The sequence below is a fragment of the Equus caballus genome, chromosome 22 (genome assembly GCF_041296265.1).
Source record: "Equus caballus isolate H_3958 breed thoroughbred chromosome 22, TB-T2T, whole genome shotgun sequence".
Classification (NCBI taxonomy): domain Eukaryota; kingdom Metazoa; phylum Chordata; class Mammalia; order Perissodactyla; family Equidae; genus Equus; species Equus caballus.
The window spans coordinates 914,199-933,345 of record NC_091705.1 but is presented as its reverse complement, the minus strand read 5'-3'; the positions used below and the strand labels follow the sequence as shown (position 1 = coordinate 933,345).

Here is a 19,147-nt window from a genome sequence, read left to right as displayed (position 1 = left end):
AATGAGAAGGACACAATGTCACTTATAATATAGTAATATAATATAGTTTACTATTATACACCATAGTAATAGAGTGAAGACTCCTAGGACCCAGCCTACAGAGGTGTGGATAATAACTAAGGCAGTTTCCCAAACTTGCTGATGAGAACTCCCTGTGGGGCTTGTTACAAGCAAGGCCCCAAATCCAGAGTTCCAAGGGCATTCTTTTTATTGGGCAAATGTGGGAATCTCTGCCCCAGGCAGCCTTTCTAACCCAGCACCCAGGTCCTGGTCCTAGTAGGAATGCGAATACAGTAGTCCCCCCTTATCCAGAGGAGACACGTTCCAAGACCCCCAGTAGATGCCTGAAACCATAGATAGTACCGAACCCTACATATACTATGTTTTTTCCTATAATACATACCTACAAAGTTTAATTTATAAATTAGACACAGTAAGAGATTAACAATAATTAATAATAAAATAGAACAATTATAACAATATACTGTAATAAAACTTACTGTACATCTTAGCAACCTCAGCATACAATTTTTTTTCTTATCAAGTGCAGCACTCTCACCTTTTCACTTAAAGGAAGCACTTTACGGATTCTTTCTGGCATATCCAGCATCACTTTGCCAGCATCACCACTCCTGCACTTTGGGGCCATTATTAAGCAAAATAAGGGTTACTTGAACACAAGTACTATGATACTACAATAGTCGATCTGATAACCCAGACGGCTAACAAGTGACTAAGGAGCGGGTGGCATCTACAGCGTGGACATGCAGGACAAAGGGAGGATTCGAGTCCCGGGTGGGACAGAGCAGGATGGCATGAGATTTCATCACAATACTCAAAATGGTGTGCAACTTAAAACTTAGGAATTGTTTATTTCTGAAATTTTCCATGTAATATTTTCAGACCGCAGTTGACCACGGGTAACTGAAACAGCAGAAAGCGAAACCACAGATAAGGGGGGACCACTGTAAATGCACCATGGAGTTGCCCAGTGTGCAGAGCAGGACACTGTCTTATCATGCTCAGCTGGGCCACGAGGCCGACGTCTATAACCAAGGCCCAAGGTCCCCAGTTCTTAAATTATTGAGACTGGTTCTAAAGCCGAGTAGCACGAGTCAGCTTGAGAAGTCCACCTCATGGACTCACTCAGTGCTTCCCTCCCCGTCCGGAAGGGAGGGCGGCACAAATAAGAGTCGGTGATGGTCAGGGGCGACGGACATGCTAAAGAAAGAAGCAGCTTGGACCAGGACACCCAGGGCCATCACCCTGCCATCCTCCAAGCCAGAAACATTCCCCTACTTTGGGGGGCTTGAACTGGACAAGCCCTTGGAGTTTTGGTGATTACCCTGGAGATGAATGTTAGACTGGACTTTCTGCTGCTCCAGAGTGACCTAGGTCACCATGGTTTCATCCAAGGGGCAGGGTGAACCGGCAGCCTAGAGGGCTCGGGGCCAGGCGTGAGCAGAATAACTCTGATGTGCCTGCCTGCACCTAACCATCTCCTGTCATTCCAGGCCAGGGCCATGAGGAAATCATCATCGAGAGGATCAGGGGTCTTCGGTATCGCTGCTCTCACTCAGAAACCTCCTGGCATCATGCAGAGCAGGAGGTCCCCGTCCGCAGGCGGGCCTGGTTGTAGCACTGCCTGTCTCCACGGGATGTATTAAGCTCACAGTGAGAAAGTCTATCTTTGCACAGCCTGAATTAATGTAAACAAACGATAATGCCCACTGTGGAAGTCACCCTGGAAAACAAGTATCTCTGCATTGATTGGCTGTGCCACCCAAGTATGCCCACACATGCCCTCAGAGGCCTCAGGAGCAGTGGGGACTTGCCCTTGCTGCGTGCACTGGCAGGGTCAGCAGCCCGGTGAGATGGGGCTGAGTGAGGCCGACACACCCCTCAGGCTGCAAGAGGAGGTGCTTGGTCCAGTGCACCTGCTCCTCTGGCCTGTGAGCTCCTGAAAATCTTCAGCACTCTTCCAACACTTGCTGTGTGTGGTTCTCGGCCCCGCACTGTGCTCCACACCCACAGAAACCACAAAGACAGCAGGTGGGGAAGAGAGACAGGCTGTAAGGAGGCGGAGAGACCGCGAAAGAGGAATTTTAGGATGCTTTCTGTGTGATGAGCTGTGTAAAAATCCTATAAGAAAGCCAGGGCAAGGAGCTCCAATATCCTTTAAGGCTCCTTGAGTCAGATTTCTACCTTCTTGGAAGCATCTTCACCTAGGGTCAAGCCTTCACGAGGCCCAGTTTCACCTGGGTTACAGTTATAGCAGGTCTCTTAGATGGTGTTTTCTGTAAGACCCACCTGGGGGTCTGGTTAGAAAGCAGATTCTGATTCAGCAGGTCTGAGATGGGGCGCATTTTGCATTTCAAACGATCCCCCTGGTCCTGGAGCACCTTAAGAGGCAACGCCTTAAGGCATAAGCTCTGGAGAGAAGTAAAAATGATGCAGATAACTGGAAAGGAGGTGTTGAAGAATCCATAATTTCCCATACTCCCTGCTGCGGAGTCCTGAGCAGGGAGGGGAGCAGGGCAGCTCCTTAAGGCAGCTGGGCTGGACAGCGGTGTCCCTCCAGTACACCCAGCTCTCTCTTCTGACTTGGAGTTTCCAGACTGTGCTGTGACTCCGAGCGAGCTTACCTGTGGAGCTGTTAGGGACAACCAATGCCTTTTTGGGGACCACGTATGCCACACCATAAACACATCAAATACTTTCTTTCTATTTATTAACTGGTATCTCCTGAGACTTGCTACATGACAATTTCCTGCCATCTGCTTACGCCTGGATGAATGAATGAAGTTGAGTTTCCCAACATGCAGAGCTGAGGGTGAGGTCCTGGACTTATGGTCTACTCCTGGTGGCATCTCTCTCCCTCACTACGCCATCAGATTCTGTCTCAGCACCCCTTCCCCTTCCCAAAGACGGGGTCACCTGGTTCCAACTTGCAGGCCCTGAGCTCAGGATCCCCTCACTCATTCTCCCCAGCAATCCTCAGTTCTGCACCCACTGTCATCACTGATGGCGTTCCTCAGGGCCATCTTTGTGTTACTGGCTTCAGTCCTGCTCCCACTGGCCCTGATCTCATCTTGGCCTCTGTAGTTTCTACATCAACGAGAGTCCTTACAGGTCTATGCAACCACTTTGAAAAATTGGCAGTATTCACTAAAGCCAAGCAGACACCTGCCTCTGACCCAGCAATTCTACTCCAAAGAAAATATTCAACAGAAAAGAATGTTCATGCCAACCAAAAGGCATGTACAAAAATGTTATAACAGCCCTATTCAAAACAGTCCCACTGGAAACCATGCAAATGGCCATCAACACAGGAGTGGATAAATAAATTGTGGCATGTTCCCACAGCTGAATAATCTGCAGCCGTGGGAATGATCAACCACACCCAATGACACAGATGAATAATGCTGGGTAAGAGAAGCCGGCACTAATGAGCACCTCCTGAAGGGTTCCATTCACATGAAGTTCGAGGACAGGCAAACCTCTAGGCTGCCAGACCTAAGGATGGTGTTTGAACATTAGGGGTAGATACAGCTGGTGGGGGTGGGTGTAAGCGAGCCTGTGGGGTTTAGGAAAGCTCTTTATTGCAGTGTGGTGTGTACAACCATAAAAGTTCATCACATGCACACTTAGGAGCCACCCCCATGGGGAGCATCTGTGGGTGTGTTTACACCGTGCAGCCCATGGCCTTCCACCATCTTCCTCCCCAATTTATCCTGTTTCCTTGACCTCCCCCTGCATCCAATAGGGCTCTAGATCATTCTCTAGGCCAGTGGCTTCCTGCCTGCTTCCAGATCAGGTACCAACAACACACAGGCCTGGTGGGCCCATCTTCTCCCCCAAGCTCCCAAGGACTCTGTCTCAGCAGCTGATTGTCTTAGGAGGAAGTCAGGGGCCTCTAGCCATTTTGTTCCCTGTGGGTCTAGTCTCCCCTTCATTGATCCTCAGCTGCTCTGTCAGGTCCTCTTGCCAGTAGTCCTGCAGTGGTTCCCTCATGGGCTTCCCTGACTCTCAGACACTCCCGAGGACCACCCTACATGGGCTCAGATTGGACACTCCCTCAGCGGAGGGCTGAACCCAGCACTGCTCCTACAAACTATGACCCCATCAGGCTAGCTTCCTAGGCCAGTCTCAGCCCCTCCCTGGCAGGTGCTCAGGTGGGGCCTGGGGCTGGGCAAACAGGGACTCGAGGAGGTGGCAGTTGAAGGTGGGCACCCGACCATGTTTAAATGATTGGAAAGAAATCCAAAGAAGAATTCATGGTATGTGAAAATTATATTAACTTCAAATTTCAGTGTCCATAAACCCAGTGTGATTGGAACACAGCCACACTCATTCGTTTTCATTTTGTCTCGGGCTGCTGTCACCCTTCCACAGCAGAGCTGAGCACCTATGAGAGACTGTGTGGGGTGTAAAGCCTAAAGTATTTACTACCTGCCCTTTACAGAAAGAGTTTGCTGCCCTGACCTGGAATGTGCACTCTGTGGGGAGCGACTCCTGTGTCCCCAGCACTGCCCCCCACACAGAGGCCCCCCGAGTGGACACTGAAAAGAGTCCATCCCAGTGGTTCTATGTGCAGCCTGCCAGGCAAGGATGGATTGGGGGTTGGGGATGTGACTGGCCTGGGCAGGATTCTTGAAGCCTCTTTAAAATTCACTAGATCACATCAGGGAAATGCACATTAAACCACAACGGGGTACCAGAACTCACCTGCAGAAATGGTTCACATTAAAATGAGGGTGTGGAGCCCCACTAATGAGAGAGGAGGATGGTAGAGGCACCCTGGGAAACAGTTTGGTAGGTTCTTATAAAATAGTTCAACATACACTCACCATATGACCCAGCCTCTCCACTCTTAGGTACTCATTCATTTCAAGAGAAATGAAACACAAGTCCACAAAACGACACGCGCAGGAATCTTCACAGGACCCTCATCATTAAAGCCCCAACCGGAAACAGCCCAGGTGACTATCAGCAGAAAATGAAGAAACAAAGGGTATTATATTGAAATAATGGAATACTACTCAACAATAAAAAGGAATGAAACAGGGCTGGCCCGCTGGTGCAGCAGTTAAGTTCGCACGTTCTGCTTCGGAGGCCTGGGGTTCACCAGATGAGATCCCGGGTGCAGACATGGCAAAGCCTGGCAAGCCATGCTGTGGTAGGCGTCCCACATATAAAGTGGAGGGAGATGGGCACGGATGTTAGCTCAGGGCCAGTCTTCCTCAGCAAAAAGAGGAGGATTGGCAGCAGATGTTAGCTCAGGGCTAATCTTCCTCAAAAAAGGAATGAACTAACAATACACATGTTGACATGGGTCAGTCTCACAAACATTATGCTGAGCTGAAAGCCAGACACAAAAGAGCATACACCATGTGATTCCGTTTATATAAAGTTCCAGAATTGGCACAGGTCAGGTTTGGCATGGAAATCAGAACAGTGTCTAGGACTTTCTGGGGTGACAGAATAGGAGTATGGGCTACATGGGTGTGTGTATTTGTCAAAATTGTTTGAACTGTATACCTAAGATCTGCACATTTTACTATATGAGAATACCGCAATAAAAACATTCTTAAAAATAGTTTACTAGCCAGCCCTGATGGCCTAGTGGTTAAAGTTCAGGGTGCTCTGCTTTGGCGGCCCGGGTTTGGCTCCTGGACGTGGAGCTACACCACTCATCTGTCAGTAGCCATGCTGTGGCAGTGGCTCACATAGAAGAACTGAAGGAATCACAACTAAAATATACAACTATGCACTGAGGCTTTGGGGAGGAAACAAAAAAAAAAGAGGAAGATTCGCAAGAGATGTTAGCTCTGAGCAAATCTTTCCTGGCCAAAAAAAAAAAAAAAAAAAATTCACTAGGTCAGAAGTAAAAGCTAGAAAGATCTTAAGTGCCAAATACAGCCTCTATCAAACAGGCAACCTTTGCAAATCTAGGCCTCTAGGAAGCAGCACCAAGTTCCCTCCGAGATTCATGTGCAGAGGAATTCCAGCTGAAGCTTTGAGCCACCCATGAAACGTCCATCCAAGAGGGAAGTGAAGGAAGGCTTCTCGTGGAAAGGCTATTTGCTTTCCTAACAGCTTAACCTCGCTGTTGGGTGTGGGTGGAGTCCTGGCTTGGCACTCCTCATTGAGAAAACAAGAAAGTTCATGGCTCCACAAGGAAACCTGGGGGTGGGGAGGGAACGTCAGTGTCCCTATTCTCAGGGTTTTCAATTCTCCTCTTTGCTTTTAGGCAAACTTTCATTATACAATAGGCAGCTGAGGGCCCCTCCCCATGAGTCCAGTTCCTGCAGGATCCAGGAGTTCACCAGGAAGGACCAGACCTGACCCCTCCTCCGGGGAGGGGATCTTCTCTCAGCCCACAGGTCCAAGCGGACACCATGACGAGATTGAAAAAAGTCTAAGCGTGGCCTTTTCATTTTGTTGATGATCTTATTTTCTGTGCAGAGCTTTTGAGTTAGACGTAGTCCCATTTATTTAATTTTGCTTTTGTTGCCTTTGCTTTTGGGAGTCAGTTCCAAAAAAATCATTGATAAGACCAATGTCAAGGAGAGTACTGCCTGTTTTCTTCTAGGAGTGTTATAGTTTCAGGTCTTGCATTCAAGTCTCTAATCCACTTTGAGTTAATTTTTGTGTATGATGTAAGACAGTGGTATACTTTCATTCTTTTGCATGTGGCTGTCCAGTTTCCCTGGCACCGTTTATTGAAGGACCGTCTTTTCCCCAGTGTATGTTCTTGCCTCCTTTGTTGTAAATTAATTGACCATATATATGTGAGTTTATTTCTGGGATCTCTATCCTGGTCCATTGATTCATGTGTCTGTTTTTATGTCAATATCATATTGTTTTGGTTACTATAGCTTTGTCATGTAGTTTGAAATCAGGGAGCATGATGTCTCCGGCTTTGTTCTTCTTTCTCAAGATTTTTTTGGCTATTTGGTGTCTTTTGTGGTTTCACACACATTTTTAGGATTGTTTTTTCTAGTTCTGTGAAAAACGCCATTGAAATTTTGATAAGGATTGCACTCAATCTGTATATTACATTGGGTAGTATGGACATTTTAACAAGATTAATTCTTCCAATCCATAAGCATGAAATATCTTTCCATTTATTTGTGTCTTCTTCAATTTCCTTCATCAATGTCTTACAGTTTTCAGTGTATAGGTCTTTCAAAAGCTTCTGCACAGCAAAGAAAATCATCAACAAAGTGAAAAGGCAACCTAAGGAGTGGGAGAAAATATTTGCAAATCATATATCTGATAAGCGGTTAATATCCAAAATATATAAAGAACTCATACAACTCAAAGGCAAACAAATAATCCAATTAAAAAACGGGCAGAGGATCTGAATAGACATTTTCTCAGAGAAGACATACAGATGGGCAACAGGTACATGAAAAGATGCTCAATACCACTAAGCATCAGGTAAATGCATATCAAAACCACAATGAGATATCACCTCACACCTGTTAGAATGGCTATTATTAAAAAGACAAGAAATACAAAGCATAGGCGAGGATGTGGAGAAAAGGGAACCCTTGTGCACTGTTGCGGGAATGTAAATTGCCACAGCCACTATGGAAAACAGTATGGAGTTTCCTCAAAAGATTAAAAACAGAACTACCATATGATCCAGCAATTCCACTTGTGGGTATTTATTTGAAGAAAATGAAAACAATAATTTGAAAAGATACATGCACTCTCATTCGATTGTTCAATGCAGCATTATTTATAACAGCCAAGACATGGAAACAACCTAAGTGTCTATTGATGGATGATTGGATAAAGAAGATGTATGTATACACAATGGAATGTGACTCAGCCATAAAAAAGAATGGAAACTTGCCATTTGCAGCAACATGGATGCACCTTGAGGGCATTAAGCTAAGTGAAATAAGTTAGAGAAAGACAAGTACTATATGATCTTACTTATATAGAGAATGTAAAAAACAAAACAAATAAACAAACAAAACAAAACAAAAAAACCAAGCTCATAGATACAGAGAATAGATTGATGGTTGCCAGAGGTGGGAGGTAGGGGGTGGGAAAAATGGGTGAAGGGAGTCAAAAGGTACAAACTTCACTAGCTGTAAAATCAATAAGCCCCAGGCATGTAAGGTACAGCATGCGACTATAGTTGACAGTACTGTACTGCATATTTGAGAGTTGCTAAAAGAGTAAATCTTAAAAGTCCTCATCACAAGAAAAAAAATTGTAACTATATTTGGGGACGGATGGTAACCAGACTTATTCTGGTGATCATTTTGCAACATATACAAATATCAAATCATTATGTCGTACACCTGGAACTAACATAAAGTTATATGTCAGTTATACCTCAATGAAAAAAAAAAAGTCTACGAGTTGAAAAAAAGAAGAAAGGATCATGTACCTTCAGATGGGAACAAAATGGTAAGACATGGTTAAGCCTAAAGGGAACTTTCTGAAGGGAAGCCTACTGCTTTAGGCTGCTGCCTTCCTGGAGTTCCAGTCTTTTAACCTGCTTTATTACGATATAATTTACATACCATAAGTTACCTATTTCCCCACTTAAAGTGCATGATTCAATGGTTTCAGTATTTTTACAGAGTTATACAACCATCACTATAATCTAAGTTTAGAACCTTCTCATCACCCAAAACCCTGGTACCAGATCAATTAGCTACTCCCAATCCTTCCCCTGACCCCAGTCCCGGGCAAACACCAATTTGCTTGCTGTCTCTATGGATTTGCCTATTCTGGACATTTTATATAAAGAGAACCATGCGCTGTGTGATCTTTTGTATCTAGCTTCTTTCACTTAGACTAATGTTTTCAAGGTTCATCCACATTGCAGCGTGTTTCAGTACTTCATTCATTTTTACTGCCAAATAATATTCCAATGTATGGAGAATCATTTAAAAAATCCTTTGAAATCTCTTCATCACCAGAAAGCTGAAAATCCTGGTTTCTATTCTCATTTCTCTTTGTTGCTTTCGAACAAGTCCTTGAAAGCCTCTAGGCTTTGGCATTTTTATGTGCAAAACCCTTTGATCCTTAGCTGCCCTCTGGGCGGGTCTGGAGGAACCACATAGCCGTATGTGTTGAGTATCTCGTGCCTTGGAAGTTATATTTGGAGCCATCCTGTTGCCCCCTGTTCTGCACCATAAAAATGCAACTCTGGTGCTTTTCTGACCTTTAGAGGCTTTGCCAGACAGGACACCTTATAGGGGCTGCTTCTGCCTCTGTAAATCCTGGGGCAGACACTAAGATTTACTGGCTGCACTTAAGCTCTTAAATGGAAACCTTTATCCACCAATCAGTAACACAGAAAGGTAAGAATCAGAGGCTGTCAAAATGATAAAGAGGCAGTTAGGCCTGGAGCTAGTTTTTATTTCTCAACTGTGTTCTTCTGAATATTTCAAAGCTCACTATTACCACGATGATTGATTCTTTAGCAGAAAGACCTGCTTTTGTGTGTGTGTGTGTGTGTGTGTGTGTGAGGAAGATTAGCCCTGACCTAACATGTATGCCAATCTTCCTCTGTTTTATGTGGGATGCTGCCACAGCATGGCTTGAAGAGTGGTGCTAGGTCTGTGCCCAGGATCCCAACCTGGGCAGAAGGAGAGTGTGTGAACTCAGCCACTACGCCACAGGGCCGACCCCAGAGAGAACTGCTTTTGATAACTAACTGCCTGCAAGGCCTGATGCGATGAGGAAAAAGTCATCTGGAGACACTCTAACTTTGGAGGCAACATGGCACACTAGTTTGGGGTTTGGAAGCCTCCAGAGCTGCATCAGAGCAGGGCCCTTCATCTCCTCACTCACTGACCTTTCGCTTCTTCAGGCTCAGCTCCCCGCTGCGTGATGGAGATGACCAGCACCTGCCCCATGGGCTGCTGTGATGATGAAATCATTAGCTGTGTAGTAAAGCAGTCGCCCCCTGACAGACACACAGCAAGCACTCCACAGACACGAGCCACTGTGGCTATTTCAGCTCAAAACTGAGGGATATTACATCTAAGCATGCTTATCTCACCCTGACGTTCAAGATAATTTTCAAGGTGAACACAAGGATCTCAAGTGTGAAGAGGCCTTGGAGGTGACTGATTCTGAACTCTCTCCTCCTATGCAGGGGCCCCCCGGCGAGCACCCTTGAATGCCGACGGGGCAGGCTGGCACGCAGAAGAGCCTGTCTTCTTTCAGGACATCTTTCCTGTTGGACAGTTAGAGCCTGACGACAGCTTCCCGAGCATTTACCCATGTTTGAGTTCTGGCCTCTGCATCAACAGAGGCGAGGCCCGGCGCTGACACCCCGGTAATATCAAGACGGCTGTCAGATTCCCGGCCACCCTGAAGCCTCACTGTCCAGGCCTGTGAGGCTGTGATTTCTAAGAAATACAGTTTCAGTCTTCGTCCTGTTCTGGGTTCACAGCTCCCCAGACCCTTGGGATTTCCTGAGCATAACAGCAACGAGAGCATCTTTTGTTATAATATTTGGTCTTTTGTCCTAGGTCCTATAAGCCCTTTCAACCCCATCTGAGTTTACGTTAACGAGGTGATTTTTGGAGAGCCCCTAAGGGACTGCAGGATGGGAACTGGGTGCCAGGGGACCAACCACATGATTAGAGGTTTGGGATTTTCAGCCTCCCCGACACCCAGCCTCTGGGGAAGGAAGAGGGGTTGGAGAGCTACCTAATCATCAATGCCAATGATTTAATCAACCAAGCCTACATAGTGAAGCCTTCACAAAAACTCCTGAAGTACAGGGCTTGGGGCATGGAAGCTCTGAAACCTTCCCCCATACCTTGCCCTACTCGTCTCTTCCATCTGGCTGTACATTTGCATCCTTTGTGGCAAACTAGCAATATTGCTATGGAAGTAAACTGTCCTCCTGAGTTCTGTGAGCCTCTCAGCAAATCAGTGAATCTGAGGAGGGGGTGGTGGAACCTCTGATTTCTGGCCAGTTGGTCAGAAGTACAGGTGACAACCTGGACCTGAGCCTGGCATCTGAAGTCAGGGGTGGGGGGCAGTCTTGTGGGACTGAGCCCTTAGCCTGTGGGATCCGATACTAACCCCAGGTAGATAGTGTCAGAATGGAGTTAAATTGCAGGACACCCAGCTGCTGTCCGAGAACCGCTTGGTGTGGGGTAACCCCGACATCTGGTGTCCGAGTGGGTATTGAGCGTAGAGTGTGGGTGGTGAGTAGAGGAGCAGAAGGAGAAAACATTTTTTCCTCCACAAGGATGAACAGCTCCAATTGCTTCGACATTCCTCACATTTCATGGTGTCCAAACAAGTCATTTTAAAGCGACTACCAGAAACTGACACCCAAGTGTGGTTTTCTTAAAGTTCTCACCTCGGGAAACTCTCCATAAAGACATCATTGACTGGGCCATGACTCTGCACTTCTCCAAGTTCCCTTTCGGAATTGCCTTATTACTTTATAGCCATCTTTGATTTTAGCCAAAAATGGTATTATCCCAGTTTGAATATCACATTCGCCTTCCAGTGATTCTGAAATGGCTCTAAAAATCAAATTCATCCTGAAACTATGATTCATTGTGCCTGAGAGTATGCAAATGCATGTGCTGGGAGTTCTTAAAGTAAGGCAAAAACTAAAACCATAACAACAAAAACCAAAACTATTATGTTAACTTTTAAAACTATCTCAGTGGAGAAGCCTTTCTAATTATGACAGAAAACCCAGATGTCATTACATCATAAAGTCAAAAATAATAAATGGGGAAATAATAATAATAAAGTGGGGAAAAATTTGCAATGCATTCTATCACAATGGTGAATTTCCTTAATATAAAAAAATCTCCTGAAATCAAGACGAAAATGACCACAATCTCACAGAAAAATGGCAAGGGACACGAACAGATGTTTCACAGAGAAGGAAATAACTCTTAGACGTGCATACAAGATGAATTAGGTCAGCGCACAGCACAACCACCAGGTATCATTGTTTACGCGCCAGAATGGCAGAGCAAAGGGTTTGGTCATAGCCATGTTGGTGAGGGCTTGGGGAAGCAGGCACCAAAGCTACCAGCGGAGTTGTAGGAAAATCTGGCAATACAGTCACAATCTAAAATGTTCCTGCCCTGCACGGCAAACAAAATCATCAACAAAATGAAAAGGCAATTTACTGAATGGGAGAAAATATTCGCAAATCATATATCTGATAAGGAGGTTATATCCAAAATATATAAAGAACTCATACAACTCAACAGCAAAAAAAAAAAAAAAATCCAATTAAAAAAATGGGCAGAGGATCGGACCAGACATTTTTCCAAAGAGGACATTTTCTTCTTTGTTGGCCTTCTTTTCAAAGGCCAACAGGCACATGAAAAGATGCTCAACATCACTAATCATCAGGGAAATGCAAATCAAAACCACAATGAGACATCACCTCATACTTGAATGGCTATTATCAAAAAGACAAGAAATACCAAGTGTTGGCAAGGATGTAGAGAAAAGGGAACCCTTGTCCACTGTTGGTGGGAATGTAAACTGAGACCCACACTATGGAAACAGTATGGAAGTTCCTCAAAAAATTAAACATCAAATTACCATATGATCCAGCAATTCCACTTGGGTATTTAGCCAAAGAAAGGGAAAACACTAATTCGAAAAGATATAGCCACTCCTCTGCTCATTGCAGCATTATTTACAATAGCCAAGATATGGAAACAATCTCAGTTTCTACTGATGGATGATTGGATAAAGAAGATGAGGTATATATACAATGGAACACGACTCAGCCATAAAAAAGAATGGAATCTTGCCATTTGCAACAACATGGATGGACCTTGAGGGCACTATGCTAAGTGAAATAAGTCAGACAGAGAATATGATATCACTTACACGTGGAATCTAAAAATCAAAAACAAAAACCAAGCTTATATTTACAGAGAACAGATTGGTGGTTGCTGGAGGCAGAGGGGTTGGGGGTGGGCAAAACGGACAAGAGGACATAACGTACAGCATGGCGACTGCAGTTAACAATACTGTACTGCATATTTGAGAGTTGCTAAGAGAGATCTTAAAAGTCCTCATCACACACACAAAATTTTAACTGTGTATGGGGATGGATGGTAATTAGACTTATTGTGGTGATCATTTCACACTGTATACAAATATTGAATCATTACGTTGTACACCTGAAACCAATATAATGGTGCCTGTCAATTAGACCTCAATTATAAAAAAGCTATGGAGACTCCAAGCAGTGATTTCACGTCCTTCCCGGGTGAATCTGTTTCTGTTCTGTGGGAGGTTGGGTAAGAACAGCAGGTAAACCCTTGGGAGCATTTCAAGTGAACTCCTTCCCTAAACTCTTCTAGCAGTCTCAAAACTTTGTTTTCTGGAAAAAACATAGCCTTTTAAAGGACTCTTGACTCCCACAAGGGCCCCTACCTTCACAGGCTTTTCATTCCCTCCACTGGCCTAGAACAACAGTGGTTCCTTGGATTGGCAAGGTTGCCACTGTGACCCCTTTATTTACCTCATTCTTGAGACTCTCATCCTTGCTCTTCAATAGGGCAGGGAGAAACCGATGCCCAAGGCCGCACAACAACTTTCCAAGATCTGACCCTGGAGGTGAAGACAAGGGGTCAGTGGGATACCTCAGTGACTCAGCCTAAGAGAGAGCTCCCTGGCACTTTTCCTATTTTCTCAAGATGCTTAATGATCCATCCCTGTGAAGATAAAGGAAGCAAGTGGAACTATCATGAATATCAGAGAGGACACATTTCACATTAAAGAGTAAGAATCAGTTTAATTCCATTATTTCCTAACTTATATTGATGCATTCTTCTCCCTCATCATTCAACTTAAGCTGCAATCGAACTCAGATTTTAAATTCCTTATTAACATATGCTTCTAAGAAGCACTCTAAAACAAAACGATGTTCCTGCCCTTGAATTCGGCAATGTCAGGATGGTTCACGCACATGGACATAAGCCTGGAAACAACTTGATGCTGTGGCGTCCTGTCACCCACATGTGGGAATGTCAACAGCCACTGCAGGACCAAAGCAGCTCAGTGTGCACCAACACTTCTAAGTGGGAACAGGATGGTGTGGGACACGTGGGCAGGAGGTAGTGTGTGAGGAGTGCAAGGAAGAACTGAGCACATAGATGCCCATGTCCTCTGTGAGGTGGGACACATGGGAGGGAACAAAATTCTCATTGCGTCCCCAGTTTGCATCATTTACAACATGTCGGGATGTGCATATGTAGCTATTTTTGAAAAAACAAGAGCCTACTTTATTATCACAAAAGACACTTAGAGTGAAATGACTTGCATATTTTGCTGGGCTCAAAATATTCCATGACTTATTTGGCAATCTTTTGGGAAACTTCCAGTTGTTCACACTTTTTCAGATGTGAGATCACTAACCTATAAATGGACCAAATCAATCCTCACTTTTACCTTCATGCATTTTTGATTCCCTGCCTCCGGAGTTCTTTAAATATTTAAACTGTCAGATATCATGGAAGGAAAGGGGCTGGCAGACCAAGGCGGGGTGGTGAGCCGTGGGGAGAAGCTGGGCTTTTGAGCCCTTGTCAAGCGAAAGCCTCCTGGCTTTAGTCCTAACGTGGCTTCTTATTTGGAGGAAGCATCTTTCCTGCTTTGTCTTTTCCTGCTGTGTTGCACACAGACCTCCAGACCTCTGCCCTAAGATTCATGTTTTGGGGAAAACACCAGGCAGAGGAGAGCTGGCTCCAGTTCTATCAGTGGTTGCACCCTGGTGGTCTCCCTGCAGCCTCCTGGACTTGGGGTTGTAACAGTCACCCCACTCACCAGATGGGGATACTTAGAAAAGGGTAGAAGCCCTCCCCTGACTGAGTGCCTTGCTAGTAGGGCGCTTCTCAAACATCAAAGGTTTTACAGTTGGATCCCTCTCCTGCCTCCCCCACTGGGAAGTTCAAGCTCCAGGAGGTGAGAAGTAAAATTATCCTCTCACTTTTTTCTGCAGAGTCCTTTTCTCTCCCCACAAGCCTCCACCATGAAGGCATATCCAGCAGTCACGTCCGCTCTGGTCCCACTGTGGCCCTGGGAGGTCAAGGGGCCACTCCGTGCTCCCGTCTGTGAGGTCCCAAGATAGGTGTGGGTGCTGTGAGCACCAAGTGCTGGGGGAGAGGGTCTGCCCAGTTTTTTCCGGCATGCAACCCCCTCCAACTGTCCCAGATTAAAGGCAGATTCTGACTAAACACATTGCAACCGGGGCTCAGTGCTTGCTCCAATACCACGCTTTCTCTGGCAGGCACTGCAGGTCACAGTCCCAGGAGAGGGAGCTCTGACAGAGCACAGGGAAGGTGTGGGGCTCCCCTGCCAGACCCCTATAACAGCCTGGGCCTCCACAGGGCCACTTATGATGGGGGACGCCAGGGGGCCAGGGGCAGACCCCATGTGCCCTTCTGCTGTTGTACCCTCGCATGTCTGCTGTGAGACACACTGACAGGACCTAACTGTGCCACCATCTGTCACCCTGCTTGGGTAGTTTTTTGTTAAATCTTTGGTAGCCAGGGATCCCAGATGCTTCCCTGCGGAGCTGGGGTGGGCAAGTGCTGCTGATGCTGACAGGAATCACAGAGAGGCAGAAACCCCTGCAAACCCTTTATTTTGAGTAGAACAAGTGAGGTTCAGTTTCTTCGGTGTACTGTACATTCATGGCAGGAATGACTGTGGACCCGGGACCCAAATCTGAGCACAGTGCACTGCCCCATCTCCCAGAGCTCGTGCCACGGAGGCAAGACGGTCGAGTCAGCATCTTGTGGAGCCCCTGGGGGACGGGCTGTGGCCCCAGACACCAGTAGAGCCATGAGAGGGCAGTTCCAGGGACTGCGGCCCGGCTGACCTGCAGACGTTGTGTCTTCTGACACCTCTGGGTTTGTGAATGCCTCAAGGCAGCAATACATTCACTGGGGTTTAGAACACAAGAGACACAAGCACTCGGCACCACATACAGAGATGTCATTCACGCAGCACAATATTTCACAGCAGTTCAGCTCACACTTAGACTTTCTCTGAATAGCCAGGGCACACGAGGGCCGTGAAGAGGTATTTCCCCCGCCCCTCCTCCCAGTCCTAGTGCCAACTCCATCAATTAGCCTGAGCCACTCAAGGACTGAGGAAACAGACCTCCGGATGACCTCACACATCCACACCCAAGGAGGAGCCAAACAGGTTCAAGTCCAGAGTTCACAGTGTCCCGCCCAGCCTACCCTCCCAGAGGGCGTGATGCTTCCCACTCGGCTCACCCTGAGAGCAGCCAGGATGGCCTGGATAACCTCCCCATGGATTCTCGGGGAGAAGGTGGAGGTCTGCCGTGGGGGCGGGGGAAACAGGGGCAAGGAGACAAGACAAGACACCTGTCACAGGACACACATCACAAATGCCTCAGCCCTGCAGAGAGCAACGGTGGGGGACAGTGGGGCTGCGTCGCCCTGGCCTCACGTGTGCCCTTCGCCCTGTCTGGCTTGCTGCCCACATGGAGCCAAGGCCGGTAGGAGGCAGCACTGGGCCTGGGCTGCCCTCCAGCCCACTGCCCCACCAGAGGCAGGTCTGCAAGGCCGAGGGGAGGAGTGGTCACAGACGAACTGTGGCGTCCTCCTAACATGTCCAGGGATCCCAAGGGGTCTGTTATGGAGATGCAGCCGCTTCTGTGAGGACCGCCGCCGCAGCTCGGCTGCTAGGAGGCCCGACTCTTCCGGCTGTTCAGGGAGTCGATGTAATGAAAAGCGGCCCCCAGCGCCCAGCTGGTCTCAACATTGTCGATTTTCCGAGTCAGCTTGAAAAGATAAAGGGAGGGGCAGAGGGGATCACCGGGTACATGTGGAAGGCAGGCCTGCTTGGGAGGCCGGAAGCAGTGGTCCAGCCTCACGCTATAAAGGGTGCAGGGGCTCCCAAGAAGCAAGTGCTTACCTTCAGGACCTTGTTTCCCGGGAAGCCGAATTCTCGGAGCAGCAAGCTGACGTAGGTGAGGTCCATGCACAGGAAGGGGCTGCTCTGTGGCTGGGTCTCCACCGTGCGGCACACTGAGGGCACAAACACCGGCTTCCGTCAGGCCCCAGGGGGTTTACTTCCTGGGCCGGGGAGGGTACGTGCAGACCCTGCTCCACCCACTCCAGCCCTCAACCTCCACCACTGGGCCAGCCCCAGGTCCTCGCTGCTGATTTAGATGAGACTGCAGCTCAGAGCGAGGAGGTGCTCCGCCAAGAGCACACCAGGAGGCAGGGGCTCCAGGCCAGCCCAGTCCCCAGCAGGCCGGGCAAGAGGAGCCTGTGCGTCAGATGCTGGCGTCATGGGTGGAAGGCCACAGTCTCATGGGCCACATGAGAGGTGCCTGTGACCCTGGACACCTCTCCCAGGTGTGGACCTGGGTTTTCTGGAGAATGAAAACACTGACAAAGCCGGTTCAGAACAATCCACTCTTGTTCTCAAGGAGGATGGACAAACCCACCAACAGCCTTCCCAGAATTCTGCTCTGAACCTTTTCCCGTTGAAGAATCAGACACCCAGTGTCCACGGGATAAGCCCAGAAGTGACAAGAAAGCTTTAAAAAAAGCCATTTTGGGGAGGGGAGAGAGAGGAAGGATTTTCTATGGGGAAACACACAAAGTTTGACTCTTTTGATCTGGAGTTGTGACTGGCAACCAAAAGAGCAGAATATTTACGACAAGCCTTCACTTCACACCAGGGGGCGAGGAGGGAGGGGAAGGGAGATAGGCAGGGGTGGCCCAGGGCTGCCTCACGGGGCAGCTCGTCACGCCCCACATGCTGGGCTCTGCTGTGCAGGATCCCCAGCTTCTTTGGGTTTGTGTGACAACTGTGAATTTGCTGGGAAAATTTCAGGGGAGATCACTCTTAGGGTCACCCAAGTCAAAGTAAAAAGGGAAATCAAGGGAGTCCGTTTCTCCCATCCCTGGGACTAGAAATAGGCCTCTCCCAGCTGGGGACACTGAGACCCCCCCACTTGCCTGTGCCCACTCTGGACATAGTGGACCTGTGGTCTGGACCCAGCACGGTGACCCCACGTACACTCTGAACTCCACATTCTCACGCCTCTGAACACTCGTCTGGTTGACAGAGCCAGGAACCAAACCCAGGACTCCGGTGCTAGCGCCTGCCTCTCAAGCACTGCAGCAGTCTGCCACGTGCTGGGACGGTGCCCGTCTCCAGGCCCCGGCCTCCTCACCTGGGCAGTGCAGCTGCCACTCACCATACTTGGCTGCTATCTCAAAGTCTCCAACGATGAGGCTACCTCCCTTCTCAGCATCTGTGGGATGAGACCAAGTGCCCCGTCTGCACCAGCCTTGCAGGAGCTGCAAAGCCCCTGTGGCCCCGAGGCTGGCACCCGGGGAGCCTGGAGAAGCAGAGGCAGGGCTGTGTCCTGGAGCCAGGCTGTGAGCAGGGCAGTGGCCCCAAGTGCACCGATCATGGCTTCTAAGGTGACACAGCTTGGGATGGGCAGGTCTTTCGTGCAAGACCATATGGGGGTGGTGAGCATGGTCAGGGACCTTAGAGGGACCCCCAGAGACAGCTCATATGGATCCCTGGACCCCAAAGATTGAGCAAATTCTTAATTTTAAGTTAAAAAAATAAAAACACAGAATTAGAAATGTTTCCTGAAGCTGTGGCCCTGAGCTCAATAATGGTATTCTAGTATTAATTTCCTGAGTGTGAAGAAAAAATCCTGTAAAAAAAAAACAAGGAGTGGTTAGGTCTTAAAACAAATGGGCAGAGCCTTTATGAGGTTCTTGAGGAGGGAACGGCCCCAGGCTTCTGCCATTCCCACGGAGGGAGGCACGAAGAGCTGTGTCCCCAGTTCTCAAAGATGGAGACTGTTTCTTCAACGCTCTCCAAAACTTCTATGTTTGAGAGACGGCCCCTGGGGTATCCCACACATTTATTTGGTATAAGGCAGCTACTCAATGTCTTGAAAAACGAAATCTCCTCCTGACTCTCCCTTGGCTTTGGGCATTTGTAAGTCAGCAAATGTCATCATTAGGGGTGGACTCCATTTCTGAGAACAGGTCCAAGCCATTCTTTCAGAGCCATGCGTGACCACAAAGGGCATCAGAACAGCTTCTCTGCCAGCCCAGCATCTCCTGAGGTCACCAGGGGAAGAGGTCGG

The 19,147-nt window shown here is 47.6% G+C and overlaps 1 protein-coding gene across 5 annotated transcripts in view; it reads right to left on the bottom strand.

The window, feature by feature from the left end:
* Positions 1 to 15,614: 15,614 nt before the first annotated feature.
* The window catches only part of ENTPD6 (ectonucleoside triphosphate diphosphohydrolase 6), a 33,185-nt gene continuing 29,652 nt past the window's right edge, over positions 15,615 to 19,147 (bottom strand). For all 5 annotated transcript variants that reach the window (XM_001487835.7, XM_005604418.4, XM_070246987.1 and 2 more), the window contains 3 exons: positions 18,233 to 18,289; positions 16,936 to 17,048; positions 15,615 to 16,801 (listed from right to left, as the gene is read on the bottom strand). In XM_001487835.7, coding sequence (XP_001487885.3) covers positions 16,703 to 16,801; positions 16,936 to 17,048; positions 18,233 to 18,289 — 269 coding nt within the window. In that variant the 3' untranslated portion in view covers positions 15,615 to 16,702. The remainder of the gene's footprint in view (positions 16,802 to 16,935; positions 17,049 to 18,232; positions 18,290 to 19,147) is intronic.